We start from the raw sequence: 18497 nt of genomic DNA, 5'->3' as shown, positions 1-18497 counted from the left end.
TATTCCAGAACAAAATCAAAGCCAAAGCTATGATAAAGTACATAGATAGCCCGAAAATAAAATCACCCCTTTGAATACTTCCATCCCTTCTTCTTCTCAGCCCGAAAAGCAAGCAGCGTCCCTTCTCTCCCCTGCTTTCTCGCAATCTCTATAACCAAGAACCGCACAAAATCACCCAGTGTCCAGTAGCTGCTATGCGCACTCAGCATGTTGAGATACTGGATATTCAACGGGCCACCACCACCCGAAAGATAATAATCTATTTGACCGTTATCGTTGAGCAGAATCATGCGTTTTTCAGCGATCTCTTCACGAGTGAAGTCGTGGGTTTCAAGCTCGACATTGGATGGGAGTTTGGAGATTGCTGCGGGGCGGGTAGGGGCTGTGGAGGGCAATAATGTTGACGGGGCTGAACTCCAGCGGAAGACGCTACCGAAGGATTGCCAGAAGGTGGAGGTGGAGCTAGGGATTGAGCCCATTTTGAGAGAGTTGGAGAGGTCTGAGTCTACTGTTGCATTGACTCGGTACGCGATTGCTGGAAGGGCTTGTTAGTATTTGAGGCAAGGAGGATAGGAAGGTTATGCAATCCACTTACGGTCAGTTGTGTGCATGATATTGTAGAGATTATCTACGGCGAGACAGCCATATTGACCCTCTTCACCGGCAACGCCACGCAGTAAATCGTCACCTTCACTGCCTGGCTTGTCTCTGCCTTTCCGGGGAAGAAGACTAGCTGCGAGGATGTTAGATATATTACGGAATGATGTAAGTTTCGAACGTACCCTTATTAAGAAACAGAAAGAAGCCGACTGGGCTTCCGCACAAGAAGAGATGTCTAGTATCGAACTCGAAGATATCGCTGTGTAATGCCGTATTGGAAAAGTCAAACCGAGGAACATGTGTTGGTTGATTGCTGAGAATGTCTACGGCCATCACGCTTCCAAGCGAATGAGCAATAAGATGCACGCGGCCATGGTCTTGGAACCCTGCATTGTTTTTACACCAGAGGCGATACACACGGTTCGCTTCTCTGATCACCGCCTTGATCATCTTAGGTTTGTGGTGTGACAGATAGTAAGGGATGTCAAGCATCACATCGCTGATCAGGGATCGGATAGCAGGAAGAGTCTGGGGTGTGATATCTGCAAGAGAAAAATTGTTGCTAGCTGGGTCCTCGATACCCGATTCAACATCGGGATCATCCAACGACAAGTTTGTGCGCCAATTCACAGGAAGAACCATGATTCCCCCATGATCCTGACGTACGTGCGGCCATACAGGTTCGTTATTGAGCTCCATATTCACTTCCCGCCGAAACGCATTGATGGCGTGAGTGAAATGGAAGCTTTCCATCCTCTCCGATAGCTTTTGCCCGATTCCATGGACAACGAGAACCAAGTCAGTTGGAGGCGGTCGCGACTCTTCCATCTTGCATGCATAACATATTTGTTCACCTTGTCTAGAAGGACTTTTCGACTGGGTCTTGCGGATGTAATGGCGCACATCGATAGGATTAGGCTTTGATGGGTGTAGTTGTTCCCACAATTTTCGACTAAATCCGCGAACCACAGGTATGCCTATCTGACGGCCTTTGCGTATTGCATTAAGAGGTCGTCGTCCCCTCGACACTGAGGGAAGCAAGCTGGGACGAAGGATTTGGGCATTTGTTGCATCGACGTAGATGGCACTGGATGTGAGGTAAGACTTGATACTCTCAGATTGGACAGAGGTGCCACCAGCAGCTCGATTTTCATCGAATATCAAGGGATCCTCTGCCTCATCCAGAGGTGGCTCGCTACTCTGTGGCGCTTGTGCAGTGGTAGGCCGACTGTCTTGTTTTGTCCACAGCGGGTGAACAATTTTCAACTCGGCATCGGCCCCGTTCTCCACACAACTATTCAATTCATCTTGCCAAGTGTCGCTCCATGGCTTCAAGTAAACGTAGCCTTCCTCCAATTTGTTCGCGAGCTCAGTTTCAACAGGCAACATTGTATTCTTGTAAAACCAAGTAGCCCGAACTACACTCGATATGTCCTGAAGAGGCCTCCAGTAGATAGGTTTCATCTGTAAAGCGCGTTATTATAAATACAGAGCCGAGCAGAGAAATGGTACTGACCTTGAGATTCGGTAACTCAACCAGATGAAGCCGTGAGACACCCACTGGAATCTTTGTTTGTGTGTTTGGCTCATCTGTCCTCTCCCTTTGCGAGTCCTGAGTCAATTGGTCTAGACTCACAGTCGTTCTGAGCCCCGAAGGTTTCGGAGCATTCCGAGGAGCAGTACTAGTTCGAAGTTCCGCCTGCCATTCGCCTCCTTCTCTAGACGAAGATGACTCAAGTGAGCGACCAAGCGGCGTCTGAGGCTGAGATATCGGCGCCCGTATAAAAGGAGCGCCACTCATGCTTGCATTGTGAGAACGATCAGCTCGTAGACTTCCAGTCTCTTCGTCGCCTTCGCCCACGTTCTCGGCCTCCAATGGAGAACTGCTTCTTCTTTTAGTTGCACTCGACTCGTTAACCGAAGACGAGCGCGCTCTTTCTCTCGCGGAGTCATGCTTCAACCCATCACCCAGTGGGGAGCCCACGCGATTTTCCTTGCCGAGTTCACGGGCTCGTATTCCAGTACTGCCGGTAGAAAAAGCGATATGACTCTTGTGAGTGCGAGAAGACAGCTCGTCTGGGAAGGAAGGGGGGTTGCTCAGGGTGCTCCCTCTACTGCCAACCAAGGAGGGATCCTCTTGGTTGGCTACCCTACGGCGTTCGACATTTGAGACCGATTCGTGACCAGGCACAGCTATCCCAGGGGGCCTTGTCGATGTATCCGGCCTGGATCTCTGGTTCTCAGCAAATTTAGTCTTTTTTGCTTCCCGTAGATCACGCCAAGCTTCCTCTAACGCAATATTATCCCTGGCCGAGAATGGCGTGGGAGGAAGTCTCTCATTCCCGGTCCCCTGGCTTGCAGGGGGAGGCAGAGCAGCTAGTGGATCATCGATCGGCAATGATGAGATATAAAAGAACTGTGACCTAATCTCTGGTGGTGAGGGAAGCGATTGAAATTTAGTGAGATCCTGCTCTTCATCCACAAGCAGGCAACTCGGACCGTAGGTGTGGATCGGGCCCGCCATTCGGATATTTGTACGGAGCCCCTTGTGTTTGAGGTACTGATCTCCACTCCTAATATGGAGGGCTAAATGCGGGATGTATCGACGGTCATTGGAGGCCAGACATAACAGTGTTATGGTCTACTGTCGGAAACTCCAAAGTGATTACAGGTTCAAGGTCAAAAGGCAGAGCGGTGACCCGTGATCTTATAAGCCGATGACGTCGCCCCACGTGTTTTGCTTCAACCTTTGCTTTCTCCCTTTGAATTAGTTAAATTTCGATTTAAAAACTGCTCTTCAATCATTGGCAAACGGCAAGGAAAAACACGGTGGCCCGAAATATCAGGCGTCCAAGTTTGATGCCTGCAACAAATCTAAAACATCCATGGACTATAGACTCAACGTAAATGGTAACCTTGAATAAGTCGCAAATACACCATGTCAACTGGTCATTATGATGACAAGTGATTAACTTATGATTATGAATTTTGATTTGAGGGAACCTTGGAATATAACTGGAGATCATGCATTCAATCTCAATAATGCTCTGTATGCTAATAAAGGAAGAGTTATCAGCTATTCTTACGCCTTACGGGATTTAACTAATGAATTTTCTTGGGGTTTTAGATCCTGAAGCTCATTATAAATGTCTTTATATACGTGCCGTTTTCAATATGAAGACTTTTGGAGTATGGGAAGTGCGATTGAACGTATTCGTATTCGTCATCGTGCTAGCTTCATCAGACAACCTGGACGCGTAGGATGTTCCGATAGACACGGGCATATCTGGGGTTGTTTTGATTGACAAAGATAAGCTAATATCGAAGCTTCGATTCGGACTGCGCTATGTGGAGCCATCTCCAAGATTGCCGCTACGGTTTATTGGACTGTTATGATGTTGACTGAAATTTTGCCGTTGGAGACACTTCAACCTGCCACTATAAAGACATTCTAGTGTCTTATCATCCCATGATATACAATGGCATCTCCTATGGTTACTTTTGACTTGCTTTGTTTGTGTCCATTTCGTTGCGCCAGAAGACCAAAAACGACACCAAAAATGGCATATATAATTTGATATACAGTAGCAGATATCATACGATAAACTGTACCATGAATGTAAGCATGTTCTTTTACCCAGATTATTTTAATATGTAAATACATCATTGTACCTAAAATCATCATACCCAGGGCTAGTCGATCTACTAGGAAAAGCAAAGGATTCATTTGGGATGAGTTGGATTTGGGTTACGCTAGATTAAATTAGTCCGCTCATCACTGATAAAGCACACGCAGAAAAAGACAGAATAGCAAAAGCGAAAAACGAAAACAGAAAGCGAAATTGGCACAAACTGATAACGGCCAAGTCCTACTAGTAGAGCAGAACAGCCGAGACAGAATAGCAAGCGTCGAAAATCGAAAACCAGACGAAAATTGGTGAAAAAGAAATCAAACGTAGCTCGGGTGCAAATGTGCGAAATGGAAGTTAAGAGCGAGAGTTTCTAGAGTTCTGAGTGTCTCGGTAGTGCTGCATCACCTCGTGCTTCTTCAGTTCTCCACGAACGTGCGCATCAAGGGCTATGATCAGCTCAATGTGGCATTCATCGGCGTTCAGAATCTCCAGGAGATCGAGGATATCGTGGATGTGTTTCTTGATAACCGAATCGGGGGCCACAAAGGTGCGGATGCTCATATTCTTGCAGATCTTTTTCCAGTTGCGGAGAACAGCGTACGGCCGCAGGCCGTTGGTCGCTTTACCGAACTTGAGATGTTCACGGTTTGCGCTGATAAGCTTGTACTGGGTGGTTTGGTCGAAGTGGAATTCAGGGACACCAGGCATATTCTTCCGTTCCCATCTTCTTTTCACTCTGTTGAGAGAACTGACAGAGAGGTGGCCATCGTAATATTCCTTCATCAGGAATTCGTTGGCCGCATGAGTGATTGTGTTCTCGATCTCGGCGTACAAGATTGACTGCACGTTGGTGTTCAGAGTAATGGGGGCAGTGTTATCGGTGACAATGCTGGGCTTGGATGGGTTGATCAAAGCTCGATTCTCATCCAAGATCTGTCAAAACAACTGTTAGTCACTGTAACATTTTTTTCAAAAGCCGGGTCGTAAAGCACTTACCATTCCCTTGATACTGCCAATGGTTGAATGTCCCTTTTCGATGGCCCCTTTGATAAATTTGAATCTCCTCTCGCGTGAGAACTGATTATCTCCAAGGTATCCTTTCTTCCCAAAGAGGTTCTTGGTAAATCGCTTGCGCTTGGTTCCACGAGAGTCTTCGGAGCCCCCAGAGCTGGAAGCATCGGGGCTTTGGCTGGTACGACTCACAGTCGAGTTGCTGGAGAGGTTGTTGATATTGGACTCATTGCTGACGACGGAAGCTGCGTGGCTATATCTACCGTTGGAAGAACCAGACACATGAACAACTGTCTGATGCTGGGAAACGTTTTGGATGGGGACATTCATGGTGAAGGCAGGATTCTTTTTTGTCACATTCAATTGCCGTGGGACAAGAGACTGGTCGACATTGTTCATGTCGGTTGGTCTCAACCAATTCGTGTAGCTAGTTGGAGATGACATGCAGTCCGGACGGAAAGTAACTGTCGTAAGACGGGGATCGTGGGGGATATTGGGAGATGGAGAAATCCCAACCCGAGACACATCAGCATAGGAACATGCACGAAGATTACTGGGACGGCGCTCAGGAAGAGGAGTAGCTCGAATAGGAGATGGAGGTGAATCTAGTAGAGGCGAGTCAGGAGCGGTATTGTCCCAATCAAGCTGATGTACACTGGCTATAGTGGTGCCAATCTCACTCTCGCTTGGGATTTCCGAATCCCGAATGTAACATTCTTCGAGAGAAGGGAAAAGAGGAGAAGATGAAGGCAACACGGGTGACTCTTGCGGCGGCGTATCAGAAGCAGACCGTTCCTGGTCAAATTGAAGCTTAGAAGATGCAGAACTTTCGAGATCAAACTCATCCTCAGACCAATAGCAACATCCTTTAGGACAAGGAGATTGAGCATGAGACAGGGATGGGAACCCCACAGGCGTTGTAGGTGTAAGTTCACGAATGGTGCCGGGGCTCGCAAATGGAGGACTCTGAGCATTTCGAATGACGAAGTCAGGAGTAGGGAAATCAGAACCAGTATTTGGATCCGCATAGAAGATATTCGTAAATGCCGAATTGGGCGGATCGAGATGGTAAGCAGATGATGGACTTCCTGGATTGTGATTTCCATGTGCAAGGCGGCAGTTTTCCTTTTCCCGATTGATCAAGGTAATCAGTTCCTCGATGGTTGGGCGCTGCACTTCGGTGAATTGATTTTCTTGATTGATTCCAGGCACTGGATTAGCGCTGGGGGTTACTGCAACCTGAGAATCCGGAGTAAATTCGCTACCAGTGGGCGAAGCTTCGTACCACGAACTTTGACTATGACCATGGCGATGGGGACTGGAATTGGGTTGAGCATAAGGGGCCTCGTACACAGGGTCGTGACAAAGAGCAGCAAGAGCCAAGCGGCGGTCAGCAAAGGATTGATTGATATCGGAAACCTGGGCATTGTAGCAGTCGTCTGAAAAGGGTACAGTGAGTGGCAGGGCCAGCTCAGATCCTCTGGGTTGAATGGATGGAGTCTTGTCATCGTAACCTTGCTGCTTGCATTCCTTGAAAAGCAGATTCAGTTTCATCTTTTCACTTGAGTACGCAGGGCCATCGACACCGGCCTTCTGGCCAGCTTCCGTAACAGGCTGAGAAGGTCCTCGCTGAGAAAATGGAGTTTCGGCCTGGTTGCGTTGCATTTCGGATCTGTTAAGCACGTAATGAATGCTCATCTTGTTGATATCGCTCCCAGAACCTTGGAAAACATTCTTCTGGCCAGCTGTGGAGGCCGGCTGAGGAGCTTCCTGAGGAATTGGTGGCAGCGGCTTGGTAGATCTGTTCGTCATCTTAGATTTCATGTCCAGCAATTTTAGGTAAGGATGGCTCGTACACATCATTCTTGTTCACAGCAGTTCCATTGCGACGAGCTGCACCTCGTTCCGCAATACCACGAAGGTTTTTAGCCATGCTGGGGCCCCCGTCTGCGAAGGGACGTAGACTCTTATTGCCAATCTTCTTTGCGGTGCGAGGAGCAACATGTGGGTGCTGTCGAAGCCATTGCTGGCGTTCATCTTCGTAGAGGATTCCTGGCTCGTCCTCCAAGTCAATGGCGCTCAGAGCTGCCCAGGGCCGGATTGGTGGATATTGAGACATTGTCTGGTTTACAATTTCAACTCAAGTTGCTGTTCAAGGTCAGATTTGCAATTGTAGAACGGTAAACACCGAAGTAGAGAAACAGAAGCATGAAAGATATCAAGAAGTATGGGAAGAAGAGGATTGTTATGCAGCGCTGTCGTGGGCACTTCGGGCTACAATGCGTCTATCTACAATAACCATTGAATTGTTATTCATGAATGACCAATAAGGCATAGTATCAAGATCGAGGCCATTGTTGAGGCCGAAAAGCTTATGTTGGGACCACATGGACTGCAATAATAGGTTTAGTCCAATAAGATGGCTGGCAATGCGTCACGAATAATAGAGAACAAAGAAGGCAGAAACGAGGAAAATGAAAATGAATAATGTTGGAACAATGAATGAACAAACGGAGAAAAAGGATATTAATATTCCCTATCTAGGAGGTTGTTTATAGACCAATCAAACGCCTCTTCACCACGTGAACCTACCTAAATAGTACTAGCTTGGGTCAAATCTAGAAAGACGACATGATATACTGACAAAGGGAGAAAATATAGAAATATCTATATAAAAAAAGACAAAAAATAATATCATACTCCGTGAGCTCATGACTAGTGTAAACGCATTTTATGTGTTGTCACCACCCACTACATGAAGAGTAAGAACATTAAAAAATTCTATAAGACATCCGTACTTACCCCATGTGCAAAACTGTTAGATATGTTTTTCTAAAAGAGGTGCCAGGGTGAATCTGATTATCCAATTTAGTCCTGATAACTAGTTAACTAACTAACTAGTTAGTTAAGCATGAGGTTTATGTGTATAGTTCGGAGCGGTACAACTTGTACCCGACCCAAACCTCTTTCGTTGTTGTCGCCTCAGGTGTCAATATTTCCACCCATTCCCGAAGTCTACAGAAGATTACTGTTGGAAAACCTAGCAAATTTAAATCAAGAAAATACAGATCATTCAAACTATTACACTGATGATACTTTTATGGAATTGAAGTCGGATCTTTGGAGTGCTGTTACTATGTATGACAATGTACTCTCCATAGCAATGCTTCCAATGATGTTGTTTTTCTGAATAAGGAGTAGAACCGATCCATCTGCCATGGACCAGACCGAGGGAACAATACCAGAGTAGATGTGAGGCCTCATGGGTATTTCAGCTAGAATATGGCATGAATTTTCGGGTTTTCCACAGTGTAAGTACCAGGTTAAACTACCATGCTGGTGCGGGACCTGGACCGGTGGATATGACGGCAGGAGTTCAGTCATCTCGGCAGGACGGAAGAGAATGATTGAGCATGTAGCCAATAGTTTTCGAAAAAAAAATCCGCTGATTATTTCTGGATTTAGATGGATCGGGCAATTCCCCAACGATGTACGAAATACGATGGCCCCGGGAGTGTCCAGAGATCCAGAGATATAGATCCCGGGCAGGGTTGCCGAGGAGATGTCACGTGCCCACCAGTCCGCTTACCGAAGTCGTTTCCGGGTGGAGCAGAGGAGAAGAGGAGCAACCCAGTCACAAGCGAGTCAGCCACCAGCTCGGGATCAACGACGGTATTATGGACATTGTGCAAAGCCAGTCCTGTCCCCACATAGCGCTTGTTTCTTCGATTCTGACAAATCGTCCATAATTCCGTCTCTGGTGAATGTGATTGGCTACCCCAAGCCTTGAACGGGTACCCCCCACGATTCCGCCGACTCTGAATGCCGTGGATGTGCTCCGTTGCTTCAGTTGAATACCCAACCCGTCCGCTTACCCCAGTTCCCCGACAGTATATAGGGCCAGCCATGGCCCTCGTTCATTTTCTTTCGCTCATCTTGCAGGGTGATACTCTGATCTATTCTACATTTCTTTCAAGTCATATGTACAATTATTTACGTTGATCATACCTCCATTCGCCATATAATTCATACCTATCCCCACCTTGATCACTACGTTCGCTTTTGGCCGTCATCATGGTACAACAAGAGAACTATGACATTGTCATTGTGGGCGCCGGCCCCGTTGGCCTGCTCTTGTCCCTGTGTATGTCACGATGGGGTTACAAGGTGAAGCACATCGACAACCGCCCAGTTCCTACCGCGACTGGTCGCGCCGACGGTATCCAGCCGCGATCTACCGAGATCTTGCGCAACCTTGGCTTGAAGCGCTCGATCATGGCTTACGAGCCCGCCAAGGTGTACGATGTTGCCTTCTGGGACCCTAAGGGCGACGGCTCTGGCATCGGCCGCACTGGCAGCTGGCCTAGTTGCCCCCGTTTCATTGACACCCGCTACCCTTTCACCACTCTAGTCCACCAGGGCAAGATCGAGCGTGTGTTCTTGGATGAAATTAAGAAGGCTGGCACAACTGTCGAGCGGCCATGGACCATCGTTGGCTTTAATAACGATGGCACAAATGCCGATTACCCAGTTGAGGTCAATCTGAAGTGTCTGGATACCAATGTTATCGAGAATGTACGCACCAAGTACTTGTTCAGCGGCGAGGGTGCCCGTAGCTTTGTCCGTGATCAGCTTAACATCAAGATCCACCACAAGGATCCTATTGCCTATGTTTGGGGTGTCATGGACGGTGTTGTGCGCACCAACTTCCCCGACATTGAGGTAAGCATGCCCGAAAGGAATCGATTTCCCTTATTTCTCTAACACATCGATATACAGACAAAATGCACCATCCACTCGGACGCAGGCTCAATCATGGTCATTCCCCGCGAGGACAACATGGTCCGTCTCTATGTGCAGATCGCCTCTTCCACAGACGCCGACTGGAACCCCCGAAAGTCTGCCACCGCCGAGGAGGTCCAGCAAACCGCGAAGAACATTCTGAAGCCATACTGGATTGAGTGGGACCGGGTTGAGTGGTACTCTGTCTATCCTATTGGACAGGGTATCGCTGAAAAGTACACCCTTGATGAGCGAGTCTTTATGGGTGGTGATGCTTGCCACACTCACAGCGTCAGTATTTCCCTTCGAAGTCCCTGTTATTCGGGAAATATCGCTAACACCCCTACAGCCCAAGGCCGGCCAGGGAATGAACACTGCTTTCCACGACGCACTCAACATGGCCTGGAAGATCCACATCGTGGAGAGTGGCTTTGCCAACCGTTCTATTCTCAGCACCTACGAGAGTGAGCGCAAGGATATCGCTGAGACTTTGTTGAACTTCGATTCCAAGTACGCAGCCTTGTTCTCCAAGCGCCGTCCCACTGCTGGCGAGGTTGGTTCTGCCAGCCACGCCACTGTGGGTGCTGGTGGGGAGGAGGACGAATTTGTCAAGACCTTCAAGTCATCCTGCGAGTTCACCAGTGGATACGGAGTGGCCTACCAGCCTAACATTTTCACCTGGGACGCGAGCCACCCTGCCAAGTCCCCTCTGTTCCAGATTCCCGGCGTCCATCTGACTCCGGGTCGCGCTTTCACCCCGACCACTGTCACCCGTCTTGCAGATTCCAACTTTGTCGAGCTTGAGCAGGAAGTGCCCGCTAACGGTGCATTCCGCATCTTCATCTTCGCTGGCAACCAAGCCAAAACCAAGAAGGCCATTACCGACCTTGCTGCAAACCTAGAGAAGGAGCGCTCGTTCCTTTCAGTGTACCGCCGGTCTGACATTACCGATGTGTCATTCTTCGAGCGTCACAACCCTCACTCCAAGCTGTTCACCCTGTCTGTGATCTACGCAGGCTCCAAGAACACCATCGATGTGGACTCCATCCCCCAGGTCCTGCGCGACTATCACCACCACCTCTATGCCGATGATATTCCCGATGTGCGTGTTCCTCAGGCTCAATTTGCGGCCCACGAGAAGCTCGGCTTCGATGCTGAGAAGGGTGGTGTCGTCGTCACCCGCCCCGACAGCCACGTCGCTTGCACTGTGCAACTGGTTGAGGGGAGTGGCACTGTTGACGCTCTCAACGAGTTCTTTAATGCATTCTCAACGAAGCCGCTGGGTCAGGACTCTCAACAGAGCCGTCTGTAAGAAGGTCGACGTGTTTATGAGTCTGTATTTTACCTTCGAGATGTATATAGCAGCGATAGTTTGAGCATGACTGGCGTTTATTTTCAATTTCCATATAAATCAATTTTCAATTCAAATACTCAAGCTCCTCTTCGCACTTCTATTTTTTATAGTCTTGATAAGCTTGATGTTTCAAAGTGGTCACATGCCAAGCCTCGATCTACGTTAAGTATTTTCCATCTCCACCCCGCATCACCTGCAGAGAGGATCTTAACTTCAGCCATCACTCAATATCAAGATCACCCACTTGACCTCAAAAGCCAAAAATGCTCACTCTTTTGGTCGAAGCTCAACTGGAGGGGTAAGCGCTCCTTTAGGTGTTTGATTATTGAGCCTTTGATGCTATTTGGATCTCCCCGCACCGCATTCCAATTCCAGGAACGCCGCGCTGGCAGATCCTTTCGGCCACCATTATCAAAGAGTCAACCAGCTGATATAATGATACAGTGTTACTGCCCTCGTGCCCACTGACACTGAGGAAAATCCCTACTTCTACACTTTCAAAGTGAAATGTACCTCCTGCCACGAGACGCACCCTAACTGGGTCAGCTTCAATCGCTTCGTACGTGGATCACTTATATACTTTCCTCCATTGTGTCACGATTGAGTGGTTTATTTATGGATTAATGTACAGGAGACGCACGAAATCCCCGGTAGCCGCGGCGAGGCTAATTTTGTGTGGAAGTGCCGACTGTGCACGGTAAGCAAGCAATTTCTTTTTCCAATCTGATAGACTGAACGAGTTCCTTCCATTCCGCTTTGTTGACACCAATCATTTGGGCCTGCGTGGTTTTTCCTTGATTACACAGCTAACTTTGAATCACATAGAAAACCCACACTGCCTCCGTCATCAGCGGACCTAAGCCCTATGAGGCCCAGGAAAAGAGCAAGGCCCAGAAGATCCTCGAAATTGACTGCCGTGGCCTCGAGTTTGTTGAGTTCAAGCCCGATGTAAGTAAATCCTAGATTCTGTCCAGACTTACCTACGTAATTGTATGTGCTGATGAAAACAATCTAGGGTGAATGGGAAGCCAAGGCTGTTGAGTCCACCACCACCTTCTCTGGTATTGATCTTATGGAGGATGAGTGGTATGACTACGACGAGAAGAAGGGTGAGGAAGTCAGCATCAAGGAAATCACCTGGAGTATTGGTCGTTAAAGATCTACTTGGTGATGATGATTATCAAGCTATGGCTGAACGTTGGGTCTGAATCTATGAAACTCTGATGAACTCTGATTGTATTTTTCCATTGTATTATTATTGATGTCTGTTGATGAGCTTACCTTGGAAGCTGTGATGGGAATGGGGGCACGGAGCATGCCGAAGATGGGAGACCTATCAATGATAAATGAGCCATAAAACGTTTTCTTTCCTTTATCTTAGTTCTAATGAGTGAATGCGGTGTATTTCCCTACAGCAAAGAACCGTCGTGCCAATCCTTTGCGACCTATACAAGACCTTGATGGCGGTGAAGAAATATGAGTGCTGATTGGCTACTGGGACCGCCTTATTCAGCTCACATTTTCGCGATCTCGCCGACTCCGATGTCAAGGCAGTTAACAACACGACCAGCACGATCAACCAACGGAGTGCTAGATCTTGCTTGAGCTTTTGCTGTTATCACATCCTCAAATACCACTCCATCCTAACTGACCAGAAACTCATCCCGAGTCACAATGAGTGTCCGTCTTCCTTCCCCCCTCAAGCTCAGCCCGCTATCAAGCTTGAAATCCCGCTCATCAACACCTTAACCCGCGCGCTATTCCCAGAAGACCAATTGCTAACTCACACTTTTACAGTTCCAACCGCTTAACCCCCGTCCCTTCCTCCAGGCTCGGTATGCGACCCGCCCCCAACTCACCCGGACCCCATCAAGCAGCCCCAAGCAATCGAGATATTCGCACATATGCATCGTCACTATCAACACAGTGTGCTAACCTATATGTCTTAATAGCGTGGGCACCGAAGTCCTCATCCGCCTGAAGTGGGGCCAGACCGAATACAAGGGCACTCTCGAGAGCATCGATTCATACATGAACGTCCTACTCCGCGACACGCAAGAGTTTATCGACGGAAAGTCCACCGGTGCATTGGGTCTTGTTCTGATCAGGTATGTGATGCGCTCCAACCGGCTCGGCGTCGGGCTGGATACTTGGAATTCTAGTTTCGCTAACTCTTTTCTCCCGCACAGATGCAACAACATCCTCTACATGGGCTCAGCCGATGCAATCGAGGTAACGGACATGGAATACAAATAATATGTCGCATACCCTGGAACGGAGGTGCGATGCAGTACGGTGCATGAGGGGAGGGGGAGATGACGGCTGTTATGTGTCTAGGAATGAGGTGTGCTTGGGTGTTGCAGCTTTGGAGTAGTGCCCTTGGTGCAGTGGAATTCCTATTCCATTGAATGGATAGGTTACTTGGTTTGTGCCACACCCAGATGGCTACACTGCGCCCGTCAGGCACCCGAAGACACGACGAGCTCAGCTCTGCACAGATGGACACGGAAGATGTACCGAGTCTACCGGATTACTTGGGGCTCGAGTGTGTGTGTTCTACTCACAATTTCAATTATCATGAGGCGTTTATTTGTTTATGGCTTTTCAAAGTGGGGTTTGTGTATGGCCCTCTGACCAAAATCGAATCAATTACTTTCTGCACGAGTCTGAGAGGCATACGTAGTTGTGTACTTTGTGGTTAATTGGGGCTGCGAGTCTGCTGCGCCATCATGTGTCGAGCATGGTGTATTATGACTCAAAGTGCGGCGCAGCAACGACAGGGTCTCCCGCTGCTCTCCGTTCGGTCAGAGGGCATCGGTGAGAAAAAGGGGAACAACAGCCTAAATCCAATAGATATCGACCTATTTTGAAGGTACCGTGTACATCGGTGCACTGAAGGAGGGACAAGACACTATGGCCCAGGGCGATCAGTTTCTCAACAGAACATCATAGCTCCAACTGCTATTATCGAATCGTATCTCGGGAACGGAGGAATAGTCTAAACCAGGACAGGCATCACATTCCTGGAGATAACTGTCTCGCACAGTCCGCGATGGTCCGGTTGACATCAGTCCGGGCGCAGCCCTGAGCAATCTCCATTGGGGCGAATTCACTTACGTGCACTCACATCTCTCGTTTCTCGTGTGAATAGGATTTGATTAATGCCCCTATCCCTCTTCACGCTGTGTTGTATGATACGCTCGTCATCTATGTGAATTGGAAAAGATTCAGACGTGTGGCAGGTTTGAGGTGGCTTGCTGTGGCGGTTCTTTTTATAGAAGACGACGTACCACATAGCGCACTATGTACTGTCCAATGTACATTATACATCCAGATGCCGATCACCCGTCGACCCGACTTGCTTGCCCCTCTGCAGTCCCTGAGCATCTACTCCGTCCTCGGTAAACCTATAGAGATCTTATGCCATCGACGTCATAGCGCTTGATGGCATCCACACTAGTCAGCTAAGACGAGTAGCGCACTGCAGGGTTATCGTAGCCAGTTTCAGGGTTTACGGGGGCTCGTCTGCAGAAAAGATAAAAGAAAGGATGAGCATATTTTTCTATATCATAGACCTCATTTGACCTCATTTGACCTCATTTGACCTTTTTTGACATTTTTTGACCTTTTTCCGCATGGGCCATGTGCTCTTACATATATCCTGACGAACCATCGCGGTTCTTCATCGCCATTGTTGGTCACTCGGACGCCACTGAAGTAGTTCGGCGCCGATCATCGCCTCATTGCGCAGTCAGTATTGTCACACTACCAAAAGGGGCTTGTGCGATGTACGGAGTATGCACTCGATACTGTGGGGTTTCGAGTGCTTTGAAACAGGTTGCCTACTTGAATACTGTACGTATACCTCTAAGGTTCTATAAGATATCTCAAAAAGAACAATATAAATTTTATAGTTAACTGCTCCACTGATCTTCGGAACTGCGTTTTCCTTTTTCTACATCGGAACCCATTACCATTCTTTTATAAAACCTTCCTTCATTTTCCCTCTTTATTCTCTTGCTTCTCTTGAAACACACCAATCTCCGCAAGTCTGCAGTCACCCTAGACCTGCAGCATTCTTTGTCTCATCTCGCGCTTGAACCTAAATAAATCTATACACCCTCGTGACCCCCTCTGAATTTCCTGAGTTTGGAAATCATATACTCTGCACCCTCCACCAGATCAACACCAAAAAAAAAAAAAAAAACCCATTCACACCATGCGCGACACACCATCCAGGTTCATCGAGATCCTCGATCCCAAGGATTCACCCCGACGCATGTCCGACTCAGACGTCCGCCTCGAGGATGTCCTCGCCGACCACGAAGCAACCATCAACAGCCGAGCTCGCTCTTCTACACAATCATCTACAAAACCAGACAAACCCCTGTCTCGCACGATCTCGACATCCCCGACGCCACGTTGGAAACGTCTGAGCAATATCCTGGCGCAACGGAACTCTTAATATACGCCCCTCCTTGCAGCGATGTGTGCCTGGCTCATACTATACTGCCACCTACTATGTGTCTGAGACGCTTATTGATATTTGGGTGGATAGCGGGTTCAGGTCTGTATTTCGTGCCTAGGGCACGGTGACAGGGACTGAGAACCGTGGATTGCAAACGAGATTATGAATTGAAATGATACGAAGTGATGTGCGCGACGGCGTTACCTTTGCTATTCGCGTGTCGAGTGTTTGGCCGCAGACCGTGGTCTCGGCACTGGTCCAGTTGACAAGGGGACAGCATTTTTCCCCGCTTTGATGATTGAGTATGCACTTCGTTCAATTGGCGATTTGGCTTTGGATTTGGCTTTGGATTTGGCTTTGGATTTGGCTTTGGATTTGGATTTGGCTTTGGCTTTGGCTTTAGATTTGGTCTAGGATTATACGATTATGGTCTGGGTTGTGTCAAAGGACACATGTATAGAAACTAAATTTCTCGGAAAATGAACGCGAACGGTCTGAGACCTGTGTTTGGCTATTTCTCACTTAATACATAACTTCCTTTTTCCATGGCTCGTCTCTGCCGCTTGTAGCCATAACGCCTTTAATACCCGTGAATAAGTCTGAACATGAAGCGACAGTAACCGAAATCCTATTTGACCCGATTGTTTGTTGAGCTTGGTACCTGGCGAATATTAAATCCGGCGGGGTCTTAGCTCTCCTTATTCACTACTCCCAAGGATGCTATTGGATCACTATCGAGCTTGTAGTTTGTACAAAATAGGTACAAAATAGGTGGACCCTGGACCCTAGGATGAGAGGGGCTTCTCGAAGTGGAACATTCGTGCGAGTACACTCTCTGTTAAACTGGCCTAAAAAAAAAGGCTTTGCTGGAAAGGTTTCAGGAAGTCAGGAACGGCATGTCAGTGAAGCTGGGATAGCTCTTTTTTCTATTGCCTAGCACAGCAGCTCTCGGTGTTCGGGGATACGACTGGCAATTTGGTGCTGTATCGGCCTCTATCCCTGCGCCGGACCATTCGGACCTTCGAGCCTAGACTAAATCATGTGCATGTAGGGTAAGCTATACGAGCGACTTGAGGATGGAGATTAGAATCGGAAGAATCTCAAGTTGGAAAGAGAACTGTAGCAAAACGACAATGTCAGACAGACTTCGGGACTGAGATATAGCCCATTTAATTTGTGTGAACTGGATCTATCAACATTTTAATGTACATCAGTTTGATACAGGTTGAGTCGGTCTGGTTGAACATCCCCGGAGATTTCCCGGCATACTATATCCAGTCGTCTCAATCATCCAATCAGTTCCATCCCATATTCGCCTTTTCTCTTTTCCATCAACCTGCTAATCTCCGCAGGATGCACCACGTTAAACGCGACCATTACCAGCAGCATAAGAGCGGCATCGAAAATGTAACTCCAGAATTCTTGTTGGAGCAATGGCCCGCTACTTCCCTGGTTATACTCGATGTACCGGAAGATGGAACGGACGAAAATGAGCAGACTACCGATGTATAACACGGTCTGGTGTTTCTTCCAGGGGACGTCGTGCCGTTGTAGCACCCTTGACCCGTTTTTCACAAGCTTGACATGGAAAATTATGCTGGTGATTATGAAGAGTCCGAAAAAGATAATTTGGATGATCAAGCCAACTTTAATCACATTTCCGCCCTTTGCTGCTGTGCTGGCTTTGACGAGCATCCCGGCTCCTGCATCGTTGCAATATAGAGTTAGTCACTCAAGCATTTTAGGATATCGTTGACGCATTGAAAGACAGAATATGTGTCTTACCTCCTGCCTGGACAAAAAAGGATATCACATCGCCCACCACAAAGATCTTTGTCAGCCACGAGCGTCGGATTGGTGACAAGTGCTCTCCGCCGGTGACAATCATGATGCGACCAAGTTCCATATAAATACTTGCAGCGAGCAGTGATGGCGCGACGAGGATAAAAATGGCTTGTATGGCAAGAGGAGGAATGGTATAGTTCGGGTATTCGTTGGAAGAAATGACACGCTAGAATTGTGAGTATATTCCCTATCTGACTTGATCGAGTACTGAGGCGGACTTACAGTTACATATCCAACAACCTCAACTACAGAAAACTTGTGTTAAAAAGACCCGGAAAATCGCCCGAAGAAAGGCCCCAACAGCAATTTGGTACTTCGATTTGGTACTCACATATTCCTCCCAATATAAAAGCAATGAAGAACCAAGCCCGACCACGGAACATTTGCCAACAATGCAGGGGGGTTGATATTCCGAATAGGACAATGAATGTCACGGCAGCTGGTACTGATGGTATGTAGTCATATTCTCCCATATACTTGACGTCGACCATTGTGCTCGTGCTTTTGAGCCCTATATGGGACTTTTCGGGAGTCTAAATCAAGAAACCAACTAAATATCAAATTTGGGCAGGCCCGCACACAGCATCGAATAATTATATATCTCTTTATCTCAGGGGGGTTTCAACCATTTCTAAACGTTGACGCCTGTTATATTTTTGGATATAAGCTCAAGACATCCTAAAATGGTACCGAGTTCGTACAACTTTCCCGGCTGGAGTTACATTTCTGTTGTCACCGAAGCGCGTGCGCAGTGTGCTCGGTTCAACTTATCCGAATTGACTCTCACAACACTCCGTATGAATGT

At 47.8% G+C, this 18497-nt stretch overlaps 7 protein-coding genes across 7 annotated transcripts; 4 read left to right on the top strand and 3 right to left on the bottom strand.

The window, feature by feature from the left end:
- Window positions 1-62: 62 nt before the first annotated feature.
- On the bottom strand, window positions 63-3124 carry N7447_009808 (DDHD family phospholipase; the record flags this gene model as incomplete). The annotated part of the gene is made up of 4 exons (XM_057234070.1): window positions 63-535; window positions 596-733; window positions 783-2064; window positions 2117-3124. The coding sequence occupies 4 exons, from the start codon at window positions 3122-3124 to the stop codon at window positions 63-65; spliced, it is 2901 nt and encodes a 966-aa protein (XP_057081354.1).
- Window positions 3125-4586: 1462 nt separating this feature from the next.
- N7447_009807 (uncharacterized protein) lies at window positions 4587-7362 on the bottom strand (the record flags this gene model as incomplete). Its single annotated transcript, XM_057234069.1, has 3 exons — window positions 4587-5165; window positions 5229-7044; window positions 7100-7362. 3 exons carry the CDS (start codon window positions 7360-7362, stop codon window positions 4587-4589), a joined length of 2658 nt encoding a protein of 885 aa, XP_057081353.1.
- A 1955-nt stretch (window positions 7363-9317) lies between these two features.
- Window positions 9318-11337, top strand: N7447_009806 (putative FAD monooxygenase; the record flags this gene model as incomplete). Its single annotated transcript, XM_057234068.1, has 3 exons — window positions 9318-9965; window positions 10023-10316; window positions 10375-11337. The coding sequence occupies 3 exons, from the start codon at window positions 9318-9320 to the stop codon at window positions 11335-11337; spliced, it is 1905 nt and encodes a 634-aa protein (XP_057081352.1).
- Window positions 11338-11642: 305 nt separating this feature from the next.
- On the top strand, window positions 11643-12535 carry N7447_009805 (CXXC motif containing zinc binding protein; the record flags this gene model as incomplete). Its single annotated transcript, XM_057234067.1, has 5 exons — window positions 11643-11677; window positions 11824-11938; window positions 12011-12076; window positions 12205-12327; window positions 12395-12535. 5 exons carry the CDS (start codon window positions 11643-11645, stop codon window positions 12533-12535), a joined length of 480 nt encoding a protein of 159 aa, XP_057081351.1.
- Window positions 12536-13053: 518 nt separating this feature from the next.
- On the top strand, window positions 13054-13635 carry N7447_009804 (small nuclear ribonucleoprotein F; the record flags this gene model as incomplete). Its single annotated transcript, XM_057234066.1, has 4 exons — window positions 13054-13059; window positions 13177-13214; window positions 13332-13487; window positions 13569-13635. 4 exons carry the CDS (start codon window positions 13054-13056, stop codon window positions 13633-13635), a joined length of 267 nt encoding a protein of 88 aa, XP_057081350.1.
- Window positions 13636-15598: 1963 nt separating this feature from the next.
- Window positions 15599-15844, top strand: N7447_009803 (uncharacterized protein; the record flags this gene model as incomplete). The annotated part of the gene is made up of 1 exon (XM_057234065.1): window positions 15599-15844. One exon carries the CDS (start codon window positions 15599-15601, stop codon window positions 15842-15844), a length of 246 nt encoding a protein of 81 aa, XP_057081349.1.
- Window positions 15845-17134: 1290 nt separating this feature from the next.
- N7447_009802 (RTA1 domain-containing protein) lies at window positions 17135-18183 on the bottom strand (the record flags this gene model as incomplete). The annotated part of the gene is made up of 4 exons (XM_057234064.1): window positions 17135-17550; window positions 17633-17858; window positions 17915-17937; window positions 17964-18183. The coding sequence occupies 4 exons, from the start codon at window positions 18181-18183 to the stop codon at window positions 17135-17137; spliced, it is 885 nt and encodes a 294-aa protein (XP_057081348.1).
- Window positions 18184-18497: the final 314 nt, after the last annotated feature.

This window comes from Penicillium robsamsonii (assembly GCF_028829455.1).
Source record: "Penicillium robsamsonii strain IBT 29466 chromosome Unknown utg000006l_segment0_segment0, whole genome shotgun sequence".
Classification (NCBI taxonomy): Eukaryota; Fungi; Ascomycota; class Eurotiomycetes; order Eurotiales; family Aspergillaceae; genus Penicillium; species Penicillium robsamsonii.
The sequence above is the reverse complement of the archived record's forward strand: the minus strand, read 5'-3'. Positions and strand labels throughout refer to the sequence as shown.